Source organism: Sceloporus undulatus, unplaced genomic scaffold (assembly GCF_019175285.1).
Source record: "Sceloporus undulatus isolate JIND9_A2432 ecotype Alabama unplaced genomic scaffold, SceUnd_v1.1 scaffold_16, whole genome shotgun sequence".
NCBI lineage: Eukaryota > Metazoa > Chordata > Lepidosauria > Squamata > Phrynosomatidae > Sceloporus > Sceloporus undulatus.
This window is the reverse complement of record NW_024802938.1, coordinates 3,197,690-3,221,784: the sequence shown is the minus strand read 5'-3', so window position 1 is coordinate 3,221,784 and position 24,095 is coordinate 3,197,690. Positions and strand designations below refer to the sequence as shown.

Below are 24,095 nucleotides of genomic sequence, written 5' to 3'. Positions count from 1 at the left end.
CCTGAGATCTATTATCCAAGGTTAAACATTGGGGTTTTGGCAATCCCTCTCAAAACGTATTTGGATTCATTCAAAATAAATGTGAACAACAAAGATTCAACCCACATTCTGCCAGGATCATTTTCACCATCTGAATAACCCCTTGACCACATTCTGATGTTACTTGGCTGCACATGTCTATTTTCATCTGTGAATGCTCCAAATTTTGTTTAACTGCAAGTCCCAGGTGCCTTAGCAAGCACAATAAATGGTGACACACGATGGAGATTGCAGTCCTTTGGAAGGCCATGTGATTCCCACCCAAGATTTTTAGCAATAAAACTAAATAGAACATTTTAGGAGGGGGGCAGTATTCCTCTGGCAAAGGGTATACATAAATATACCTAGTTCCAGGTGAGCCCTCATCAGACCCACTGTCCCCAGAGCATTATGGTTTTCTCTTTTCTTGGTGCATTTGAGAAGTTCATAGGCAGTATTCAAGCACATTCCTGCCTCCCTGGTCTTGTTTTTGGATGCTGGCAGTTTGCTTTGGTTGGGTGATCTGTCCAGCTCATTTTCTAACCATATCTTTCTTGAAAGCCTCCATTTCTTCGACTGGTGCTCATGGGGAAGATCAGATGGGGAAACAAAGATAGCCATTCAGAGACTAGCCGTGCTTAAAAGATGAAGGAATATAATTCAAACATTTATATTTGCAAACTTGTAAAAGGATTCCAGTCATCACATCGGAACCCATTTGATCTCTTCATCATAAATAATAACATCTGTATCAAATAACAAGACAGCAGGAATATTTATGGCTGCAACAGGTTAACATTGGAGATTACAAACAACAGCTTGGAGATGTAATAATCCCACAGCGGTTCAATTAGGGGATGAGAAGGATCAGACAGAAAACCTGTATGCAAGGGGCAAAATGAAAGAAGATCAACAAAATAATTTAAGTCAATCTTGTTCAAACAAAAAAGCTTATCTATCCTAGAACCACTGTGGATACTGTTGTGTGCCTTATATCAAGTTTTTGTTACCTTTATTAGTTTAGGGTTTGAAAATATTGAAAAGCAGCAGCAGCTTTTTGTCCTATCGTCATAACAAACAGACAAACAGCAAGGACTAAACAGATGTTATATAGGAGACCATTAAGAAAGTAAAGTGATATGGAAGTTCCAAAGAAGGGATACCCAATTTTGAAAACAGCAAAGCCACTGAAGGGTACAGCAGGGAAAAGGCCATTTTTATTACATTCCAGGCCTATCAACTTGGTAAGAGGCTTAGGTATTGGAATTTGGGGAGAAAGGGATTAAAATAGTGCTGCTGCTCTTATGAATATCTGAGTACAACATAGCTAATTTGAACTGGGAGAGGAAAAGCGATTTCAGTCACAGATCTACCACATTCATGTTTGTTTCAGCTGTGATCCAGAGCTTTCAGGAAAGACCCCTCTGTTATTTGTCGAAATGTCATTTGTAAAAACCAAGATACGGACCTATCCATAGAAAGAATGAAAGCAGTTAAAGTAAAATGAACCAATACATTTTACAAAGGAAAAGCCAGAACTTCTCTATCACTCTCTCTCTCTCTCTCTCTCTCTCTCTCTCACACACACACACACACACACACTTAAATATATACATTTGGAAAATAAATAAGACAGCATTCTAAGATGTCAAGCAATTCCCAACTTTTAAAAATATATATTATTAATGCAACTATCTGTAAGCTCATCTGACAGCCTTTAGGGCTGAAGAGCAGGATATAAATACCCTAAAATAAATAAGCATGCAAATAGGACAACTTAGAGGAAGAACTCAGAGCCCTAGAGCAGTGTTTCCGAAACTTTGGTCCTCCAATTCCTAGAAGCCCTGGCCAGTTTGGCCAACAATCAGAAATACTGGGAGCTGAAGTCCAAAACAAAGGACCAAAGTTTGGGAACCACTGCCCTAGAATCTGTGATAGCCAACCACAAGCCAATCTTTGTAGCATCCTGCAAACTGGGCTGCTGGTAAGCCTTGCTGGTTGGTGACCATGAGTAGAGGATCTGTGTTCCTCTCCTTTCCTTTAAAGCCAGAGGCATACAGAGCTCAGCAAGAATCTTCCCTTTCTCTCCATCTCCCTCATACACAACTCTCCTCCTTTCTGTCCCTCCCTCCCTGAACCAGAGGAAGACCAGATGATGCTGGAGATGTCTGATGGGTGTCTACTTTTGCTGCTGTTGCCGCCACCACGACTTTTTTTTATCCTTGTTCCCATAGTATTGGCACTGAAGCCACTAACCACTTGGGAGCTTGAGCAACTCAGCATTCCAGAAGAGGGACTCCAAAACCAGTGCCTTTCAGGCAGGGTCCAAAGAACTTGAGAACTCTCAACTTGGTATTTCAGTTTTTGTAGCATTTTCACACACTTCAGGTGTATTCACCCCAAAACAAACATTCTAGTTGTTGTTGTTGTTTTAAAAATGTGCATGAAACTTAAGAGGCCTTGAAAAGGGAAAAGAACTAGTAAACTGGGTCCTTGGTATTTGCTGGGATTTGGATCCAGGATCCCCCATGGTTACCAAAATCTGTGGATGCGCAAATCATTAAATACAGTGGCAGCCGTTATAGAAAATGGCAAAATCAAGGTTTGCTTTGGAGGATATATTTCATATATATAATATAATATTAATATTTTCAAGCCGTGGATGCTTGAAGCCGTGGATAAAAAAATCCATGGATAAGGAGGGCCGACTGTATATAGAAATACCATCACCTTTAACACTAGAACATTTTGCAAACACTGCCTATTATCTTCCAAGTCTACCAAACTGTTTTTGGAGATGTGGTAAGGAACCAACCTTCAGTGTCACATTCAATTATTTACCGACACATCTTTAATTAATCAGTTTAACATTATATGATTTTGCAGGTATATCTTTTTACTATTTGCATTTTAACATGGTACATGTCATATGAGAATGGCTGGACATATTAACAGCAAAGTTCTAAATAAACATTGCTGAACACCTACAGTAAATGAACACAAGTAAAGATCAAGGCATAGGTAGTGTTAGAAATCACTTGATGGTTTGACAGCTCTTCCCTCTCCCTCTCCTCTTCCACAATTTCTGCAGAAATTTCAAAAACTTTTTAACTCCAAAGGTGTGTAGAACGTTTAACAAGCATTGGTAATATTCAGGATCCAAGTATGATCTCAAGGAAACCAAACCTGCCCATGCACTTAGCTGTATTCATGTAGGTAGTCACTGTTTTTCTCTACAGGCATCCTGGTGTGCCCGACAGACAGAGCATCCAAGAACCCACTGGTGAGTTCCAACCCCTACCTATTTCAGCAGCAGTATTTCACATCTGAATTCTATGTCTTAAAATGTATTTCATTTCTCTTTACAGAAGAAGGTGCTATGGTTAAGCACCAACAGATGAAGAAACTCCAATTTTGAGAGCACTTTCATGTAGTTTCTGCTACTTGCCTTAGTTAAACCAAGCTTTATCCAGTTTTAAATCTTCCTGCTCTAGCTTGATATGCAGCACAAAAAATCTTTGCACATAACACAAGATTGTACCTTTACTGCTTCCCCAAATTCTATTTTAGTTTTATTTTGAGACTGCTACAGAACACACCAAAGAGGCAGTGGGGCTATATATATAATCCTACTGTAACATATTGAGCGAGGGATTGCCTTAATGTAAACAATTGTGTTATTCTGCAAGGTTTGTGGGGGGTTTTTGTTTTGTTTTTTGATAATATGAGGTATGATGTGCTGCAAAGTAAAAGTAAACAGCTTCTAGGTCCCAAAAAGTTTCAATACACAGAAAAAGCAAGTTTCTAGCATGGTAGACTCTACTGTACTAAGTTGAGTGTTCAGGCTTTTGGACTGCAGCTCCCATAATTTCACCCTATTGACTATGCTAGCTAGGTCCAACTGGAACTGCAGTCCAACATCTGCCCACTCTGCTTTCTGATATAGTTTAGGACTGTTCTTAAATTGTTCACTTCACAACGGTATCTGATTTGAATTATTTACAGGGAGCGTATGTGTGCAAGTGCATGTAAAAACTAATATAATTACATACTAACTTTGCTTTGCAGTCTTGAGGAATCTGTCTATGGAACAGGCTTTTTCTCTCTTGACATTATGAAAACTATAGATGGTGATGATATCTGTCACTTTCTTGTTTTCCCTACAGAAAGGGGATTATACTAAAAGCCTGCATCGGAGCCCATGAAGTCATGTGTACAGACACTGTGAAGCGCTGCTTTGCAGCAGGAGCCAAAAAAGGAAACCAGTCCACTAGCAAACCTTTTGAGAAGCCATCAAGCTTTACATGTCCCCAAACCATCCTCCAGCAGCCATTTCATAAGCCTCTAGAAGACAGAGTGATAAGAAACAGGATAATTCCTTTAGCTCAGCTAAAGGACTAGCAATGTTTAGTTCCTCCTATTTTTTAATTGTTTCCATTTCAGTTGGTTGTGATAAGACAATGAACAACAATTACAATTCCATCTAATCACTATAAATAACCTTCAACATGAAGATAAGGTGCTTGAGTTTGGTTATTTTCTTTTCCCCTCCCCACCACTTCTCCCTTTTGTGTCATGTTCTTTAACATGTAAATAAGGGGAAGAACTCACTTATTTTCTTTCATTATGATGAAAGCCCTTCTGGGAACCTCTATCTATGAGGAACATGGCAGAGATGCATTTATTATACATTCTTATGTAACTTTAAGCTTGAGGAAAAAACGAAGGCTCATTGGAGACACCTTTTATCCCTGATCTCAAGTTGGAAGTGATACCTGAATTTTTCAGGAAACTGAATTTTGCTCCCAAATTTTGTTTCTCTGCTTTTTTTGTACTTCGTATAATCACAGCATACCAAAAGCCTGCCTTTGGGAATCTCTGACATAAGGTAAGACAAGTGAAAATTACCCTTTCATAGCCGATGGTTGTTGTTTTCCTTTCCAAAATAAAATGTTCAAACACAAAATAATGCCACTATGGTAACTTATGCTGCTCTGTTATTTTACTCTTTATTGCAATTTCATTCACAGAGTCTTTCTTGGGTTCAACTCCAACCCGTGGGAGAGAACTGCATTAAATGCCAACAAAGCTGATTCCCTCACAGTGCCATTAGGATAAAACACAGCGGCCCCAATCTGCATATGGTTGGTAAAGGAAGATGAGTGATTTCAGTAAAGCGCCTTCTCTTCCCCTGCAAAAATCTCATCGTACAAATGGCACATTATTTTTTAGAGTTAGCAAACACAATTTTAGAAGACTTTCCAACAACAACAAAAATACAATCACAATTAGGCACATTTTCTTTTCTTTTCTTTTTAACACATAGTACTCAGTGGTATCAATGCATCTATTAAAAGCAGACCTTACCAAAATGCAATCATAATTTGTTTGAGTAGTTTTAATGTAATTACTTGTTTTATTTTTTCTCCCAAAGATTTTTTTGTTTAGCATGCTGTTCTTACCCCTTTTTCATCTTGCCACATGTTTGCTAATAGTTATTATTCATTTCTTCTTGTTATTTTGGGAACCCACATGGAAGTTTAGGTTCTTCTGAGCCTGTCTCATAATAATAAAATACATACGTAATCCTGTAGAAAACGCTAGCCTAGCATAAAGGCTCACCACTTCTGTAAGGCATGATGGTTAGGAGTATTATCCAGGAGAGCCAACAGTGCAGAGGCACACACAAACATACCAGACATTATATGTCACTGCTTCAACAGACATTAATGTTCTTGACTTTCTGTTATTACACATAAAAGCTATGTTTTTTTATTATTTATTTAAATAAAATCTAAACATCTGACATTCTGGTTGATGATTCCATCCAATTAAAACAACATGTTTACATGAGTATGAAAGTTTTGCAGTTAACTTGAAAAGACCACCTGGTTTTCCACTTTATGATAATTATTATAGGAATCTCTTATATACTACTTACAACTTAATTTCAAGCATATGTAGTCTTCAACCCCATCCTTATGAAATGTAACCCCATCCTTATGAAATGCAAGACTACAGCCTAGTTATGGAATTTGGTAAGGAAGATACATTTTCAAAACACAAGACTATGCTGAGAAAAGATGGACACACATTACTACCCTCACTGTCACTGTAGAACCAGCAGATTCATGTGAACAACAACAACAACAAAAACAACATTTGTACAGTACGCATCTTCATGAAACCCCTTATCTTTGTGTATCAATGCTTGTTCCACATAGGAGCCGCTATGGGCCCCTGAGGAGACCTTTCAACAACAACAAACTCATCAGGGTTATCCACTGCTTGATAATGGATTAAAAGATCCTGAATAGCACGCTCTTCAATCTGAAATGAGAAATGTGAAAAAGAAGGGAGTCATTTTTGAGAATCTGGTTGCGGTCAGAGTAAGACTACTGGGACAGCTCAGAATAATGGTAGTCAAACTTTTTATTTACACTAGAAAAATTTGCACATCTTCATAAATTAAAAAACAGGATAATGCTCCAAGAGAGATATTTATTTGCTGTCTCACACTCCTGAAAGATTCTGCAATTAAGAAAGCAACACAAACATTATTTGTTGAACCACTGAAAGTGCAAAGCAGAAGCCACTGAGTATTCAGAATTAACTGTTAGTTAGATAGAAAATGAAATCAGCTCAGTTAAACCAATCACCAAAAATAGGCACAAAAAGTAGCTTATGCTCAATTTTATTTAATTTTTTAGAGGTTATATGCTTCCTCAGGAACCTGGTGGAACCAAAAGGCAGGAGGGAAACTCTTAAGAAAGGGGAAAGGATGCATGAAACAGACACTCATAAAAAGAGATCCTGTTGAGTAACTATCCTGGTGTACTATGGTAGCAGAAACTCAGGGGTGAAGCAGACTAGTGGCAAAGAGCAGCCTCTGGCCGCTCCAGCCACAATCAGGCTGCAATTGGCCTGGGATTGTGGTGATCATACGGTCAGCTCTCAAAGCTGGCCACTGCCATGGTCCCAAATGGGATGCTGATTTTTGCCAGTAGCTTTGGGCCATCTTTGGCAGCCTTGGAGCGGCTTCCAGGAGGTTCAGGGGGTATGTGCCATCTGCACAAAGTACCCGCAAAGTGGCCGGAAGGCACTCCTTTTGGCTCGTCTGTTTTGGTCCTCAGGTAATAAAGTCAGGAACTGGAAAAAGAAAGATTGTGGGCATAGTTGCATCAAAAAAAAAGAGGGAAGTGATGGCAGAGGTAGGCTGAGAGGGAGAGAGAGAGAGATCCTTAGTACCTGCATCTTTTTCCTCTTTCCCACTCATCAGCAAATTCTCCCTCTGTGATCACAAAAAAATCTGTGTTGTGTGAACCAACAGGATTCCAACCTTTGATAACTATACTAAAGATTCCTGCTTACCTGGATCAAAGCTAAAGGTTTCTCTCTGCTTCGGATAAGAGCCGCTTCTTGCTGGAGTTCTTCCTCTACAATTTCTGCAAATGTGATAGGCGTTGCTGCCGTTGGACTCATTAAAGATGCTCCTAGCCAAGGGCTGCAAGGTAGGTTACAAATGCAGGTTATCACAACTTGGCAGAAAATCCTTTTTTATTCACACTTTTAAAGCATAAATCTAACTTACTTCTGGTTTTCTGTCTGAGCTGGCTCACACAAATGTTCATTCTCTGTTCCAAGAGTAATGGCAGCTGTGCATCTAGGGAAAAACATTATTAACAGAGGAAGCATTGATGAAATACATATCTTAACGATATAAAAATATTGTTTAAAAACGTAGAGCCATATAGTTACTGGTATGCTTTATACACTGCTTTATTCAATTCATGTATTTTTAACTGTTCAAAAACAAAAGAAAGAAAAATAAAAACAAAAGGGCAATTAAAAAGTGAATATACAATACAGTCGGTCCTCTGTATCCATGGATTCTTTATCCACAGATTCAAGCATCCACGCCTTGAAGATATTCAACAAATATATAAATTCCAAAAAGAAAACTTTGATTTTGACATTTTAAATAAGGGTCACCATCTTATTATACATTGTATTTAATAAGACTTGAACATCCACAGATTTTGGTACTCATGGATGGTCCTGCAACCAAACATCAGCAGGTATCAAGGGCCCACTGTACTTGAATGTTTAAGAGGTACTGAGAACTATGTAGCAACAAAAGCAGCCATCTTAGCTATGGAATACACTAGTTAAGACATATAAGGCAGTGGAGTCCTGGTGACACACATTCTGACTGGTATTGGGATTCATTTCATTTATTTAAAAGGGCATTTTACACCTTGCCATTTTGATAAAATACTCAAGACATGAGTATTGACCTATGTATGAAAACGACAAGAACTGGATTGACAGGTATTCCTTTTTTTCAATACCCCCACTTTTTTCCCTACAAGCATGCCAAGGTGGGTCATGATATGGATTAAAACGATATACAGTACATCTAAGCTTTGAGTGGTAGGAACAGCATAGGTCACAATTTTTATTTTAAAAAACCCAAAAACTAGAAAATAAGAGTATATATGCAAATATAAATAATTTTGTTACTGCACTAAAATTAAGTAATGCTGTGCAACTCCAATGGAGCAATGTCTGATCTCTGCTCCTAAACCAGCTGATTACTGGCATCTATACACTTTGTAAAAATACTGCATGTATGTAATCTATCATTTATTCTAGTCAGCTATCCACCAGCACAACTGTTTTAAAGCTGAACAGGGTAGCATTAGAGACCTATAGTGTATTGCATTAAATGTCTGAAAGAGAACTGTTCTGCTAATAAAATTTAAGCTCTTTCACCTCAGGATTTTCTGAGCTGGTGCATCCTCCATCACTTTAGCACAAACGTTTCCAGAAGTGGCACCAGCTGTTTTTTTCCCTTCCACCAGGAGATCACGAAATGACTTTGGCAAGGCAGAATGGATTGGAGAAGCCCTTTAACAGAAAATAAAGTCTCAGACACTTTGTATGTTTCTAGCACTACATCTAAGTCGCATTAAGTGACATACTCAGCAATTTATTTAGTCTAGTTAATTAACATGCTACATTACTTTATTAAATTACTAAGTATGTTACTTAAAGGAGACACTTAATTTACTGTGATAAATCATATTACAATTGGACCACTGATTCAACCAACCATGGCTTGAAAATATTCAGCAATTTAAAAAAATTGCTGTTTGTCATCATGGACATTTTACTACACCATTGTATATAATTGGATCTGAGCATTAATAAGCTTTGGTATCCATGGGGCTCTGGAACCAAACCCCAGTGGATTCTGAGGGCCCACTTAAGTTTAATACAGTAAAATGAACCAAATGCTGTTACATTATGGTGTCTAGACCACTGCAGAGTGTTTCGGTTTTTCTGTCAGCATAATGATCATACCAAAATTACACGTAAATCCTAATTCATATAAATTCGGTGGTTTTTATTTATAACTTGTCTTTTTATGGTGAAGAAGATAAACCACGGAGAATCAAGGACTTCCACTGGGAGAACTTCAAAAACTACATCAAATGCATTCGTATTTGATTTATCCTTTGCTACTTTGAGTTGATGAGTTAATGTTTTTTGTTATTGTCACAGCCTTGATGTGCCACAATCTACTGTTACACACCTAGATGCATCCTGAAGAGTATATTAAAACTGAAGACTATGTTAAAACAATGAGGGGCTACGTCTATGTTCAGTGATTCTGCCTTCACTCCTCTATACGTTGAATCACCTGAAAACTATTTTTAAAAAATCTGATCTTAATGCATACAGAGAGCCATTATCAGTGCCAGTTTTGAAATTCCTTCCCTTCTTGCAGCCTGGGTCAAATGTTTACTTGAAGACAAATTAGAAGTGCACTATTTCAGCTATTTGACACAGCAGAAGATACAGCCTGCCCATTGTAAAACAGAGATTCCTAGATACTACCATAGACTTCTCTGAAAAAAGAGGCTGGTTCAAGTATGTGAAGGCCCAATGAAAGATGCAGGCAGATAGGACGAAGAGAAAAGATGAGACACCACACACATACATACGCACGCACGCACACACACACACACACACACAGACACACACACCGTTGACTTCCTTTTATTAAAGCAAAGTATCATGACCAGGTCCTGATAAATGGGAAAGCTCTTATTTTTCATTTCAAGACAAGATGCCATTTCCGGACTTCTAAAATAATGTTGAGTGCCCTGGAACTATAGGCACATTCAGTATTCTATGTGTTAGAAATTCTCCTAATAATGTTTTTCTGTGCCTCCAAGACTTGCCGATTTAGGCACAACCCGATCACAAGGGTTTTATTTTATTTATTTGGCAAAGATTAGTTCAGAGAGGTTTGGCACTGCTTTTTCCAGGCGAGAGAAGGTAAACTATGCAAAGTCACCCAGAGGGTTTCCATGCCTGAACAAGGATTTCAAAACCGCTGGTCTCAGGGAGTCCTAATCTGACATCCAAACTACTAGTAGCACACAGGCTGTTCCCTAGAATATTAGAACCCTACAAACAGATGCAGGATTTTATTCAAGACGTACCATGAGTTTTACAAGTACTGTAAATCCACCAGACAGGTCTCAGTAGTAAGGTGGTACGATGCCATTTTGACAAGTTGAAGTTGGATAAGTGGGAACGCGGGCATCAAGAAAGCAGATAAACCAGCCAAAGGGAGGGGGGAATTGGAGAAACGCAACAGCATCACACTGCAAAGAGTTTCTCCATTTTTCAGCTTAGGAGCAGCTATTACAGCGAGAGGGGCACGTGAAGACGTATATGAGACAATGAGGACGACGTTTACATTGGCAGTTAGTCTGGACTTTCAGCTCCTCTATACGTTTAATGTCTTGACGCTAGTGGGGTTTTTCTAAGTGAACCCAAAGACCCTGCATAGGAAATTCCGCAAAACTATGGAAAGGAGGTTGTCTTTTGGAAAAAGAATCTAAATGGGTGTTAAGATATTTGAGTCCCGGTCACGACCCGCCCAAAAGGTTCCAGAAGATCCACACGCCATTGGCATACTGTCGTTGCCAGAAGAGTTGCGGAGTGTGTCCAAGACAAGTATGGTGGGCATTGTCGCTGGCAGAACAAAAGTGGTCTGGAGGAGGCGCCACATGTTGCAAGCACGGAGGAACGCTCAAGGGCGGTGAGTGGGCAAAGGGGGGGGTGGGCGGATGCATAAGAGTGCTTTTAGACTTTCAAGCGTGAGGCGAAGGAAGGGAGGTGGGGATCATAAGGGGGCTCAAGGCAGTGGCTTGCAGACAAGGCACAAAACGTTGTTTCTTAGGCGTTAGTCAGTGCAAGTAAAAAGTATGTAGGACAAAAGGTAGAAGAATGGTGAGGAGAGACAGGAGCAGTAAGGAGCAGTTTCGATAAGAAACGTAAAATACTGAATGAAATTCCAGTGTGAGACCAAGAGCCAGTTGTGTGGGCATGGTCCGGGTGATAAGACGGTGAGTAGATGAACAGGTACTGAGTTGCTGTTAAAAAATGTGTTGCGCACTTGCCATTTTTGGTCAATGAGAGAAATTTTGTGAAGGAAGGTTAACAGTCATTTATGCCTACATAAAAACGAGATAAAACTCTTCCAACACCTAAAGTACAACCAGTCAGCTGGTTAATGTAAGGGTTGCCATAGGTGAGGACCTCCTCCAAACCCGACAATGGGTAGACAAATGTAGGGCAACATTTTCCAAATGTAGGGCACATTTTTATAAAAAGGGAGAACACATCAAAGAAATTTGAGGGTTTTTTTTAAATGTTAGATAAATGCATGTTTTCGGGCATGATCAAAATGGAGGACATTTTGGGCAGTATCTTAGCAGATGGCAGAAATGGACTGCCCCTCCGGGTTCAACTGTACATCGCAGAAGTGTGACTTGGGCAAGGGACGGGTGGTTTTCTTCACAAATGTGCCATGAAGTTTGTGAAAATCACAGCAAGTTACATTGGCGTTCCCTCAAGAGCTTTTTGATATCAATATCATCATCATCATCATCATCATCATCAGCATCATCATCGATCATCAATCATCTCAATCATCCAGCATCACTATAATGTGGCCAAGAAAGGCAGACTTGGTAGCAATGCAAGCACCATAACTACAACAAAAATGCACTTGCATATATTTAATAATAAAAAATAATGAAAATCATAAAAAACAAGCAGGGGTGTATAGATTGGATAATAAAAATTAAATGTATAAAATAAAAAACAAGCAAGAATAAAAATTAAATAAATAAATAACAAACAAGCCATAATCAAAATTAATAAAATAAAAACAAGCAATAATAAAAAGGAATAAAAAAAAAACAAGCAATAATAAAAATTAATGAAATAAAATAAAACAACAGCAATAATAAAATTAAGGAAATAAAAGAAAACAGCAATAATAAAAATGAATGAAAACATAAAAACAAAGCATAATAAAAATTATGAAATAAAATAAAAACAAGCATAATAAAAATTAAAAAAATAAAAAATTAAAAAACATCTAAAAATTAAAAAAATTCAATACCTAAGTATTTTATATTTTAAAAAATAATTTAAAACCCCCACAATCCAAGGCCGACCTAAGGGCCACTGACTCAGCTTTCCGCTTTCCTCCTCCTCCGCCTTCTGTGGCCAATTCTGCCCTGGCCTTCAGGCAACCTGTCCTCCGCGCCTTCCTCCGCCTCCTTGAGGATGGCTGGCGGCGGAGGAAGGGAAGCAGGGGCAGCACGTGTGCGTGCGCGCAGAGGGGAATGGGGAGGCCGCGCTGCTGCCACTGGCCTACTGAGGCCTGGGCAAGCGCGCAACCCTCCCAGTGGGGGGCGCGGGTGGCGCCGGCGCGTCTGCCCGCCCGGCCCGCCAGGAAGAGGAGGAAGGTGGAGCTGGAGGAGGAGGAGGAGGTGGGTTGGCGCCGCAGCAGCCGCATTAGCGGCAGCAGCAATGCCGGAGCGGAATCCCCAAACCGGGAACAAGGAACGGGTGGGGGTCCAAACCGACGTGACTGGGAGAGGGGCCCCCCGAAACAGTGAATGGCACGGGGGCCGCCGGGTAGGCAGCCTAGTTTAAATGTGAACAATAGTAACTCATAGATACCAGCATAAAACAAGAACTTAAAAAAAAATAATAACTTCTATAACCAAGGACTTGTCCAAATTTTATTTGCTAGTTGCCGTTCCTTTTCCTGAGTATTCCCCTGATCACATTTGTTGATTTTCCCAGACCCTATTACAAAATTTACACCAAGTGTTAACATAATTACAAACCAAGTAATTTAGTAAGTTTTTTAAAATAATTACTGAAAAGAATAAAAGACATAAATAATGTTTGTCTCAGTGTACAAACGAATATTACTAAAGCAGTTCTTTATATCAAATGGAAGGTTCAATAAGTGCTTCTCTCAACACTAGACTGACTGAAGAACCATTCGGTTTTAAACTGCACCAAAAAGTACACCTAAACACAATATAATCATTCCCAAACACACCTCATTTTGGCAGCCCCTGATACCCCCGATTCCCCCATACTGACCTTTTTCTAGCACAAAAAAAAAAGGAAGCCCCAGGGGCCGTGATCCACCCTACATAAGAGGTGGCAAAGTTTTCCTTGCAACCGTTTACATAAATGATTTTCAACTGATGTCCCTTTTAAAAGTAGTTTTAAAGTAGTTTTTAGTTTAAAAGTAAAACTGAAGTGAAATGATGAACAGTTGTCCAAAACGGCATAAAGGCGAAGTTAGACTAGAGTAATAAGTATTCTAGAAAAATAAGTAAAAATACACCATACCAGATCTACTATCCTCCTCTTTTTGTTTGCAACGCACTTGACTTCTGATCCAGTTTTGCTTTCTTCTGCCATGTTGGATTCTGCTCTCCATCTTTGTTTTTTAAAGAACATTTTTACCATGTTCACCTAATGGTTTTTAGGAGACAAAACACCCACCTCCCATCTATAACTCGTCCAAATGTGGCCTCCAACACTGTGTAGTGTCTATAAACTGGGAGCAGGGACAAGGAGTTCCATACAAAAATGGTAGCGACTTTTTCTTGTTTTAATACAGAATGTAATCCAGAAGATATGTTTGTTGCAGTAGATAAGTTCAGGTTTTTCTGCTGCAGTTTGGACTAGATTATTCGATATCACTGCCTGTTAGTGCCTTGTCTTAGGGCTCTTTCACACAACACAGTGATAAGATAGGGTCCAGTTTTAAATCCACACAACATCTTGTGGAAGTCTAGAATTTGCAGTTTTAGCAAGAGGATTTAGAATTCGCATCCAGAGATTTCATCTACGCCTCTGATCAAATACAAACTCCAAGGTTACATAGGATGCAGCATGGCAGTTAAAAAGGGATCATAGCGCATAGTATTGTGTACTGTGAAAGGGGCCTCAATAGATGGGAAATGGCAACCTTGAAATCGCTAAAAAAACCAAAAAAAAAAAAAACCAATGAGTTATGCCAGCTTTTAAGGGTGGAGACCACTGAACCACTTCAATGCTAAGGCGGAAGTCACGGTATCTATAGACATAAAGATTTAAGTAGCTTTAAAAAACCGAACGGAAGTGGCCGAAAAGAAACACCCAGGCTAGCAGCATGTTAGTGGCACACATAGGCAGAAATCCCCTTAACAACGGGCCCATACTAGACAGGAAATGATTATTATATATTATATTATATATATTATATATATATAGAATCGTGAGATCCTCAGGAGGACCTCAGCAGTCCCCCAATTTCGCATCTGGCCTACAGTGGTCATGGCCAATTATTTTCGCTTTCTCTGATTAACAGAAGCATAGAATCCGTAGAGTTGGAAGATACCACAAGGGCCATCCAGTCCACACTCTGCCATCAGGAACTCACAATCAAAGCAATTCCCAACAGATGACTATCCACCTCTGTTTAATAAAGACCTAAAGAAGGAGACCTCCAACCAATCGCCAAGGGAGGTGTTCCCCCATTGAAAACAGCTCTTAACTGTCAGGGGTTCCTCCTAATGTTAAGGTGGATCTCCTTTTCCTGTAGTTTGCATCCATTGTTCTGTGTTCGTAAGCTCTGGAGGCACAGAAAACAGCTGGGCTCCATCCTCAATGTGACAACGCCTTTCACAGGCAGCATATCACCTCTTAAACTGTCTTTTTCAGGCTAAACATGCTCAGCTCCCTAAGCCAAGTCCTCAAGGGCAACGGTTTTGTTTCCACAACTCACCATTTTAGTCACCCGCCTTTGGACATGCGCCAATTTGTCCAACATCCTTTTTGAATTGTGGTTGGCCAGAACTGGACACCTTAGTGCCAGTGAGGCCCTGACCAAGGCGAATAAGAGTGGAACTATTATTTCTCTTCATCTAGACCACTACACTTCTAGTGAGGCAGCCTACAATTGCATCGGCCTTTTTTAGCGCCGCATCAACACTGTGTGCCTCATGTTCACGTGTGGACTACTTGGACTCCTAGATCCCTTTCACATGTTAGTCCCGCGTCAAGCCAGGTGTCCCTCCATCCTATATCTGGTGCATTTCATTCATTTTTCTTTTCTGCCCTAAGTGCAGGACCTTAAAGTTTTCCTGTTGAATTTCATTTTGTAGCTTTGACCCAGCTTTCCTAGTCTATTCAGATCATTTGGAATTTTGATCCTGTCTCTGGGGTATTTGCGACTCCTCCTAATGTGGTGTCATCCTGCGAAATTTGATTAGTCTGCCCCCAATTACTGTCATCCAAGTCATTGATAAAGATGTTGAATACAGCTAAGGGGGCCCAGACAGAACCCTATGGGACCCCCTGGGCCTGCTCTCACAATGAAAAGATGCCCAGTGCTTTGCTGAAGCACCTTCTGGGGTTCGGCCCAGTCTATACCATACAAATACCTAACAGTTACCTTGTGTAGCCCCCCATTTTACAAACTTGTTTGCAAGAATGTCATGGGAATCTTGTCAAAGCCCTTACAGAAATCAAGATAACACTATATCCACACAGCATTCCCTTATCTAACAAGATTGAATTTTATCAAAAAAGAGATCAGATTTGTCTGGCATGACTTGCTTCTCTGAAACCCATGTTTTTACTTTTTGTGTTAATGGCATTGTTCTTCTAGATGTTCACAGATCTCTGTTTACTACTGGATGATAATGTTGTAATCCTCTTTTTGTTTCCCTTTTTGAAGATGGACAAGTTTGCCCGCCTCAAGGAGTTCTAAAGGATTATGGCCATGCTCCGATATTACAATTTGCCACTTCTTTTAATACCCGCAGATGTATTTCATCTGGTCTTGGAGACTTATATTAATTTAGATGGAACCAGTATGCCTGTAACTATCTCTTTATTTTTCTGTATATTTCCCTCTGATCCTCTTCTGTCACGCACTCACTCACCACGAGCATGGGATGATCATGAGGGGAAACTATAGTGTATCTATAGACGTCCAAGGGCCAGTAAAATGGCCAGCTGTAGCAAATTCTGCAAGTGAAACTACTACACTATCTGGAGCCATACAGATACAAACTGAATAAATCTTGCCAATCAATCAAATGTGAAGTTTGCCTTAGGATCACTGTAGGTCAGAAAGGGTCCTAAGGCCAAAAAGATTCTCCACTCTAATTTATAAATGGAAAAACGAGGAAGGGAGGTTTGAAATGAGTGCTTCGGAGACGTGGCATCACTTTTTCTCTTTCTCCACACTGGGTGCAAAAACAAACAACCTCTAGAGTGGGTCCCCTTTGTGTAAGCTATAAAGGGAAAATACTGTCATCTGTGATCCTTTTTAGTAATAATGCCAGATGCCATTTTTCTGCAACTTTCTAGCTCTTTCTGATATATAGTGATCAGAACGCATTGAGTACAGAGAGTAGGGTTGCCATCATAATGTTTATAAAAACAATATGATAGTAGCAGTTTTTCTTTTTAATTGCGTTCATTGTATATTTTTGTTTGTTGTGTGCTTTTCACAACTTGCTTTCTGACTTATGGCGTCCCTAAGGCAAACCTAGCACAAATTTTACTTGGCAAGATTTTGTTCAGAGAGGAGTTTAACCATTACCCTTCCGTGAGGCTGAGAGTGTGTGACTTGGTCTTTTCTCTTAAAGTTAAAAGAAAAAAGTAACCTTTTCATTGAAATGCAAAGTCACTTTGCAGAGAAAAATAACTGAAAGTGTTACAAATTACATAATCTAGAGTAGTCACATTTCCTCCGTCTTTGATTGGTACAGCTCAATAGGGTTTAAAATGTACAGCCTCAACATGGGTTTTTAGAGTTGACCAACAAGTGACGTTTCGACAGATTTTGCTGAATCATATCTAGAAATGTATGGCCGGAACCTAAAACATTCTGCATGCAAATAATACGCTTTGGCCACAGAGCTACTACTGAAGTTTAAGCTTATTAAGTTTAAGTTGTAAGTAAATGTGGAAACAATCCTATTAGGATGAAACAAGGCCTATGTTTAAAAACTGAAATGGAATCTGAACGCCCAAAATACAACAAAACAACAACAAATAACCAGACAGTTACCAGATTTTGCAGTGTTGGGGGATGTAGGTGGCCAAGACTAAATCGGGCACAAAAGCTGGGCTACTGTCCTTTGCGGAGCCAGGGCAATCATTTTCCTTTGCTTCTGAGAAAAGCTGCCTCCATGAGGAGTAGGTCTACTAAAAATGAAAAAATAAAAATGGAACCAGTTCACATCAAACAATTCTAAACAGAATATAAACCATACATTCTAAATAGATAAAGAGGGAAGAGTGCTAGGTTTCTCATATCTATCAAAGCCATTTTTTAAAAAAAACCACACCTGACCTGTGACAGAACATTCATGCAAGTATAAGCATGCTATGAAGCAACACAGATATTACTTCATCATCATCAGTGAACGAGAACGGAAAACTTTCATAACCAGTTAATGTCCCAAATAAAAGTGTTGTAAAGATAGCCCAAAGTCAGGATGCTAAACGGATGATTCGCAATTGCACAATCACTCTTACAACTTTTTTTTTTTTATTAAGCCTTGTGGTTTTACTAACCCCGAATTTAGATCGTTGCAAGCTTTCCACATTTTTGCATGTTTTCTTCAATTTCCATGATAGGTCCTTAAATTCCAGAGTAGGAGGACTGGCAGACTGAAGAAAAATAAGTTACAAAACTTTACTTTTGGTCAAGACAATCCAGTTTCTTATACGCCAGAACCAAACACTACAAGAAGTCTTTCTATATCTTGGCATACATTTTCTAACAGAATGTAAATGTTTCCACTATTCCTCAATAGGGCAAACCTCAAATGAAATGTTTTTTCAAACAAAAATTTTTTGGATCCAGAACACACACCAAGAACCCTTCTAGGTATACGGTCTATGCTGGACAAAAGTTGTCAAAGCCCAGCATTTAGTTAATGGGAAAAGTTTAAGTTTTTATATTTCTTTTAAACTTTTCCTACTAATTAGATCCTTAGATGACAAGTCCTAGCTCATCTGTTGCACAGCAAAGGCTGTAAATGAGTTCCAACCGAAGGCAGGGGAAGGCTCAGCGCAGATCCACATAACTTCTTTTTTAGTGTAATGATCACAACTACCACAAAATTAATCTGGCCAGTTGATTCTAGAATCATGGTGAGTCAACTAGTTTGTATACAAGCATACCTTTTACTGGGGAAGGGAGGAAGTTCTCATTCCAAAATCCTGCCACACCACATGATTTCAATACAGATTTAGTCCTCCTTATCCAAAGTCTTGGGATCAGAAGTAATCTAGGTTTTCGATTTTTTTTATGTTTGGAATTGTTGGATATGGTTATAGACTTTAGTCAATTTTAATACATTTTAAAACAATTTTGCGTATGGAAAGGAGTGTGTGTGTACTAAACCAGAAAGCAAAGGGGGTCACTATCTCAGCTCAGCCACCCCATGGGGACATGTTTGGAGTATTTTCAGATTTTGGAATTCCGAACAATCCAAACAAGGAAGACTCACTCTGTCATGGAATAGGTCTTGTGAACTGGGAACACATAGAGGATCTTTCATATACCGAAAGAAACTGACACCCAGTTGGAAGAACTTGCCAGAGGTGATTTTGTTATTAGGATGGACTGTGGAAGCGATATTGTTTGTGTTTATGTTCCATCAGAAGTGTTCACTCTTTGTTGACATGTGGACCTGTAGTAAGAACAGACATTTTCTCTTATCACACCTGAAATCAAAGACTACAAGTTGAACCATGTTAAGAAGTGGATAGTCGCATCATTACACATGAAGAAAAGAACAAAGTAAAATACTGAGTTTTTTATCTTTAAATGCGAAAGAGTACTTTAGGCATGTCCAAAAGTGTGCAACATGCCCAGAGGAATTTTTCCTTCTCCCTTTAACATTTGTTCCTTATAGCACATTGCATAATTTTAACACCCTTGAGTTTAACAACTAGGTTACCATGGACAGTATTTGGCATTTAACATGTCCTAATGTTCTACTGTCTTAATATGCTCTTGGTGGGCCTGATATAATGTAGTGATCCCTCCATATTCCATGAAAATTAAGTTGTGCTGATGCTTTAACAAGTTAAAAAAAAGAGGTACATTCAGTGCTTATTCCGCCAAGAATAACCTCTTTAATTCCAAAAAATGGCTGTGTTAGTCTGGAAAATCCATAAATGCAAAGGGATCTTGTAGGAACTTTGAGAATAACTGAAAGCAATAACGGGTAGCAAGCACATGAGTTGTTTGAGATGCACCCAAGGAAGTGACTCAAGTCTTGAAAGATCAGGCTACAAGCTTCTTTCTTCAGTTAGTCCTCAAATGGTGCTACAAGATCCATTTGCAGATTCCTTTATATTAATGTATAAAAATAACACATTTGATATTTAAATTAACAAGTTCATACATCATGGCAGGAGCTTCCCCGGCCTATTGCACGCCAGAGTTTTGGACTACACTTGTCATTATTCTCAAACAACCAACCCGCTTGCTAGGACAAGGGGACTAAAGAAGTAAGGAGCTGTTCAGACAGCCACCAAAGGGGTGGCATGGAGCCGCCCCTTCTTTGGCCGATAGGGGCCCCGCGGCAACCACAACGGCAGCCCTGATCTGGCCTTTCAAGGCCAAAAAGGAGCTGCAAAAGAGCTCCTTTTTGTGCCCTGGAAGGCCACCATAGCTGCAGTGCACATGGCTTGGAGGCGCGCCTTTGGCACTGGAACGTATTAGACACGGTGTGGAGAGTGCCCATGATTCAAGGCATGTGGAGCAGCGCAATGGCATAATGGCCGCCCCGGTTGGCGGAGTCAAGGACATCATCATGTGACACAAAGGCCGCCAACTATGCCCAGGCTGCTCTTATGGCTGCTCTGAACAGACCAACATGCCGGAAAAGCACAACATTAAGAAAATTGACCACAAATAATAAAATGTATACAACCTAAAATTTTTTCATAGAAGAAACATTAAGACGGAAAACAGCAGAACCAAGCAAAAGAAGTAACATCTTTCACAATTCATAGGCAAGGCGATACAAATTCCAACACATGAGTTTGACACAGGACCTCTAAAAAAATTTTGAATCAACTGAATGGAAGAGCCGCAAGGGCACATCCCTCCAACCCCCTGCCATGCAGGAACTACAGACAAAGCATCCCCGACAGATGGCCATCCAGCCTCTGCTTAAAGCCTCCAAGAAAGAGACCACTACAAACTCCGAGGGATGTTCCCACTGTCCAAACAGCCCTTACTGTCCAGAAAGGTCTATGCTTGAGTGGAATCTCGTTTTCCGTTGCTTGCATCGCTTGCCGCCGGGTCCTAGTCTCTGAGCCGCGAAACAAGTCAGCTACCTCCTCTCAATGAAACATCCCTTTAAGTAGTGAAAACAGGCTATCATACAGCTCTTAACCTTCCTTCTCAGGTTAAACATACCAAGCTCCAAGAAGGCTTTTCATCCCTTCAAAACCATTTTATAGAGGAGTAGCCGCCTCCCTTTGGACATGCTCTAGTTTTCTCCACATCCTTATTAAATTGTGGTGGCCCAAACTGGACACAGATTCAGTGGGGCCTGACCAGAGCAGAATAGAGTGGTACTATTACTCCCTTGAGCTATTCGAGACACTATGCTTCTATTGATGCAGCCTAAAAAAATCACAGTGGCCTTGTTAGCTGCCGCATTGGCAACTGTTGACTCATTTCAACTGTGGTTCTACTTGGACTCCCAATCCCTTTCACATGTAGTCCCTCTTCAGCCAAGTGTCCTCATCCTTATCTGGTAATTTTATTTTTCTGCCCGAAGGGCAGTACATTACATTTCTCCCTGTTGAAGGTCATTTGGTGTAGCGTGGCCTAACTTTGAATACCCTCCCAGAGTCACAAACATGAGATGGCATGTTATAAATCAGCTACTAGTGTGGTTCCTCAGGTTATGTGCATTTATTACAAGCATAGATGTAAAATGGTTCGAGACGCTAACCTCAACCTTATCTGCAGGGAATCCTCTGGTAAAGTCGGAGACGGAGAGCTCTAGGGCTGTTCAACTCCCACATAGCTTCCTCAGAATCAGACATCAGCAGCTTCAGGAAGAGATTCACAGAAATTAGTTTTTGGCAAGTTTCATCAGCTATCCATGTATTGTAAGAGGAAAATGATATCAGCAACTTTTAAATGCAAAACTGGTACCATATTCTGGCAATATAAAAGTTTCATTGGAATAAAAACCTGTTTTGGGTGGGAAATGCTATCCTAGACTGTCCACCTTGCTTGATTTGAAAGACGGCAGGCCCCTGATACTGACCCTTGTTTTTTCAGGGGACCCACTTCATTCACCACTTAGGTGGCGTTTACACAACACCAAAACTGGTGGTAGCAGTTTCCCTCCTTCTCATGGCAGTCCTTGGTTTTCCTCTTGACTATACAATGGTACACTTTGAGGAATGAGCAGAAGTGTATGACCCATTTGTTTCCCCGTTTTTTTAAATGCCCTTGAAGGGCACTTGGCCCGCCCAGAGTAATTTGGGAGTTCAGATTAAATGAGACTTGAAAAATGAAAAATGCTTTAAAGTATTGTGTAACTATAACATTATGTGTAACAAACTCGAACTAGGTAATGGGGCACCATTTTGCTAAGCCGTGTAATATTTTCAGCATCAGCTCTCCGCAATCTATAGCAAAATCTGCACATCTTTAGCAAAATGCTGCTCATGTGGTTTTTTTTTTTGTTTTATTTTGTAAACATAGTTCGAAGTTACACCATTAATGTTCTAGTTAATACAATACATAACAAAGGCACGTTACAGACCGAGCCCAAAACGATCATTGCAGCGCGGAGGGGAGCCCCAGCGTCCAAACCGCGTGGCTCCTCCGCGCTGCAAAAGAACCCCCAAATGGCGCTTATTGTGCGGCACAACTTATGACATCCGAAGGTGCCAATGGCGCACTCGGGGCGTCATTTGTGCCACACGATGTGGGCGGATGCAAAGGGTCCGCTAAGTCAAGATGGCGGCGCCCGTGTGGAATGGGCACCGCCATTTGGTGCGCGCTCTGCGTGTTTAGGAGTTAGGGGCAGCAGGAGTGAAACCCCCTTTTTTAACCCTAGTAACGCGCGGAGTGGCGTAACTATAGGCCCGCTTGCGGAACAGCCAAAGTGTAATTGAAAGAAATGGAATGGAATGGAAGAGAGGATAGATTATCACGTAGACAGGTAAGATACAGTGACAACCCCAGATCCCTTGTCAAAGTAAGGGTGTCCTAGAGGTCACAGCGCAGGAATAGTATTAAATATGAAGGAATCACTGCACGTGCATGACATAACAGATGAACCAAACCTTAATGTCAATGAAATTAGACCACACCCATGTCAGATATTTCAGAGTCCACCCTCCAAGGTTAGTGGCAAAGACAGCTTCTTTGACGCGTCATTTGTGGATGACATTCTTTGGTGAGGCTTAAACCCTAATCCACAGTGCCAGGGTCAATTCTGTGATGCTGAACACTGCAGCACATCCATCTTAACAGGGGTGTGGTCTAATTTCATTGCACATTAAGAGTGTGCAATCTGTTTTAGTGTCATGCAGTGGAATTCCATTCATATTAAATACTTTCCTGCGGTGACCCTAGGAACCCTAATTTGAAAGGATCTGGGGTGTCACGGTATCTTACATGTAATACGTGCTACTATCCGTCTCTTCCATGCCATTCCAGTCTTATCATTACACTTTGGCTCGTCCGCACGGGCCGATAGTACGCACTCCGCGCGTACTAGGGTTTAAAAAGGTACAATATAAACACTTCCTGATCCCCTAACTCTAAGACACGCAGAGAGCGCACAAAATGGCGGTGCCCATTCCACACGGGCGCCGCCAGCGTGACGTAGCGGACCCGGTCATCCGCAATCGGTGGCACAAATACGCCACGAGTGCGCCATTGGCACCTCGCATGTCATAAGTGTGCCGCAACAAGAAGCGCCATTTTGGGGGTTCTTTTTGCAGCGCGGAGGAGCCACGCGGTTTGGACGCTGGGCTCCTCCGCGCTGCAAATGAGCGTGTTGGGCGGTCTGTAACGTGCCTTTGTTATATGTATTGGATAACGAGAACAGGAATGTGTACTAAAGACGAGGTAACGAGCAGGAAGATTTGCTAAAGAGGTGCAGATTTTGCCTAGAGATTGCGGAGAGCTGATGCTGAATATACAAGCTTTAGCAAAATGGTGCCCATTACCTAGTTCGATTACACATAAGGTTATAGTTTTCGCAATACATTAAAGCATTTTTCCATTTTCAAGTCTCAGTTTAAGCTGAACTCCAAGTACTCGGGAGGGGCGCCAGTGCCCTTCAAGGAGCAATTGAAAAGCAGGGGAAACAAATGGGGCAGACACCTCTGCTCCATTCCTCAAAGTGTACCATTGTATAGTAAAGAGAAAACCAAGACTGCCATGAGGAAGAGAACTGCTACACCAGTTTTGGGTGTTGTAAACCGCACCTTAAGTAGGTGAATAAGTGGTCCCCTGAAAACAAGGGTCAGATCAGGCTGCGTCTTTCAAAATCAAGCAGGGGACAGTCTAGGATAGCAATTTTCCCACCCAAAACAGGGTTTTATCCATGAACTTTATATTGCCAGAATATGGTACCAGTTTTGCCATTTAAAAGTTGCTGAGATCATTTTCCTTC

General features: G+C 40.5%; 1 protein-coding gene across 1 annotated transcript in view; it reads right to left on the bottom strand.

Annotated features, from left to right (window-relative positions):
- Nucleotides 1-4,998: 4,998 nt before the first annotated feature.
- The window catches only part of LOC121917388 (inhibitor of Bruton tyrosine kinase-like), a 69,304-nt gene continuing 50,207 nt past the window's right edge, over nt 4,999-24,095 (bottom strand). Inside the window, exons 26-29 of the mRNA XM_042443329.1 lie at nt 8,794-8,928; nt 7,610-7,681; nt 7,390-7,522; nt 4,999-6,348 (exon numbers count right to left, since the gene is read on the bottom strand). Coding sequence (XP_042299263.1) covers nt 6,223-6,348; nt 7,390-7,522; nt 7,610-7,681; nt 8,794-8,928 — 466 coding nt within the window. The 3' untranslated portion in view covers nt 4,999-6,222. The remainder of the gene's footprint in view (nt 6,349-7,389; nt 7,523-7,609; nt 7,682-8,793; nt 8,929-24,095) is intronic.